At 59.0% G+C, this 1,788-nt stretch overlaps 2 protein-coding genes across 2 annotated transcripts in view; both read right to left on the reverse strand.

Moving 5' to 3' along the window:
• Nucleotides 1-132, reverse strand: part of HOXB4 (homeobox B4) — a 14,800-nt gene extending 14,668 nt beyond the window's left edge. The window contains exon 1 of the mRNA XM_023762607.1: nucleotides 48-132. Within this exon, the coding sequence (XP_023618375.1) occupies nucleotides 48-132 (85 nt within the window). The remainder of the gene's footprint in view (nucleotides 1-47) is intronic.
• A 215-nt stretch (nucleotides 133-347) lies between these two features.
• The window catches only part of HOXB5 (homeobox B5), a 2,480-nt gene continuing 1,039 nt past the window's right edge, over nucleotides 348-1,788 (reverse strand). Inside the window, exons 2-3 of the mRNA XM_023762608.1 lie at nucleotides 1,688-1,775; nucleotides 348-1,582 (exon numbers count right to left, since the gene is read on the reverse strand). Coding sequence (XP_023618376.1) covers nucleotides 1,335-1,582; nucleotides 1,688-1,775 — 336 coding nt within the window. The 3' untranslated portion in view covers nucleotides 348-1,334. The remainder of the gene's footprint in view (nucleotides 1,583-1,687; nucleotides 1,776-1,788) is intronic.

Here is a 1,788-nt window from a genome sequence, read left to right on the forward strand (position 1 = left end):
AACTGGCCAGGAGCCTCTTGCTCAGAACTTAGGCCCAAATTACATACCCTGAAGAGGTTTCAGGGGCTTTCTGACCAGCTGGTGGAAGGCCAGGGTGAAGTCCAGCTTAGCCTTTCCCTGCCCCAGCCCCATGTGGGGTTTCTGGGCCTCAGTCCCCCAGGCGTGCAGGCCTGTCCTCTGGCCCAAGCACTGCTGAGCCAGCCAGGGGCTTAGGTAGTTGAGAGGGGCTGCTGGTGAGCATCCTGTTTTCCCTTCCCTGCTCCCCAGACCCATCAAGCATGGTCTAGGGTGTGCCCAGTGATGGGAGAGGCAGGCCCCTCAGAGAAAAGACAAGTGGAAGGGCAGTGGAGTAGGGGAAACATTTATTTGACTTTAAGGAAAGCTACAAACAAATACCAAAAGCGAATCACTGAGACAGGCCCGGCAAAGACAGATTTCACACGTAGCACAGCATCCACTCGCTCACTACAAATAGTCTTGGAAGCAAAATGGATAAGGGGGGGAAGGAGATGGGTCTACCCAGAGTATCCCCATATTTACAAGCGTTAGGCCTCTCTACACCAGGCCCATGGATTCACAGAGGAATACACAAGACACTTTACACTGAGGATTCTTTTTGTTTCCGTACACTCCCAGAGCAGGCCTGTGGGGCCTACCCAGGCGGCAGGAACTCAAATCTCACTATATACCTTCCCTCTTCTCAACATCACCGCTTTGGTCCTCCCTGGCCCCTTCCCACCCCGGGACCAAGCCACCAAGAGACTTGGGCCTGGGGAGTGGAGAGGGCGGAGGGAGAGGAGGGCGGAAAGAAACACAGTCATGGACTCCATCTCCGAGGCCAGCTCAGCTGGGCCCGGCACTGCGGAACCACCCCACCTCCACTGCTGCCCCTTAGAGAAGTTTCCAGCTGAAACTCAAAATACAGCGCTCATCCTTTTATAAATAAGTTAGAAGAACAAGGTGGGGAGGGGAAAGTTCACATTACACATGCGAGTTTCTTTTCTTCCTGGGGGAAGGAGTGCAACCACGGACACGAACATTCAGAAACACTGGTGGATGTGGGGGGCGCGGAGGGGAGCCAGGAGCAGGGAGGGCAAATAATAATTATCATCATTATTAACAATAATAACAAGAGCAACCAGTCCAGGAGAGAGGGAGCCACGGGAAGATCTAAGACCAAACGAAACATGGTAACACAAGGCTGGGGCGAGGCAGGCGCATGGGATCCAGTCCCCAGCGGGCGGCGGCGGCGGCGGCGGCGCGGGGAGGCTCGGAGGGGCCGGGGCTGGGGGCGGCCGGGGCTCTTGGGCCGCCCAGGGCTCCTCCCAGAGGACTCAGGGCTGGAAGGCGCTGCCGGCTGTGGCCAGGCTCATACTTTTCAGTTTGTTATCTTTCTTCCACTTCATGCGGCGGTTCTGGAACCAGATCTTGATCTGGCGCTCGGACAGGCAGAGCGCGTGGGCGATCTCGATGCGCCGCCGCCGGGTCAGGTAGCGGTTGAAGTGGAACTCCTTCTCCAGCTCCAGGGTCTGGTAGCGCGTGTAGGCGGTCCGGGCCCTCTTGCCGTCTGGCCCGGTCATATCTGGAGCAGACAGAGCAGAGCCGCGAGGCCACGTTACTCGGGTTCAGGGAGGGGGGCCCCGGGTGGGAGGGGGGCGTGGAGCAGGACCCAGGCGTCCCCGGCCACCAGCTCGCTGCAGCGCCCATCCTCCCCCCTCCAGAGGCCCCGAATCCGAGCTCGCTCTCTGCACCCTCTTCTCCCGCAGCCCCCACGTCTGCGGGCAGCGA

This window comes from Myotis lucifugus, unplaced genomic scaffold, assembly GCF_000147115.1.
Source record: "Myotis lucifugus unplaced genomic scaffold, Myoluc2.0 scaffold_254, whole genome shotgun sequence".
Classification (NCBI taxonomy): domain Eukaryota; kingdom Metazoa; phylum Chordata; class Mammalia; order Chiroptera; family Vespertilionidae; genus Myotis; species Myotis lucifugus.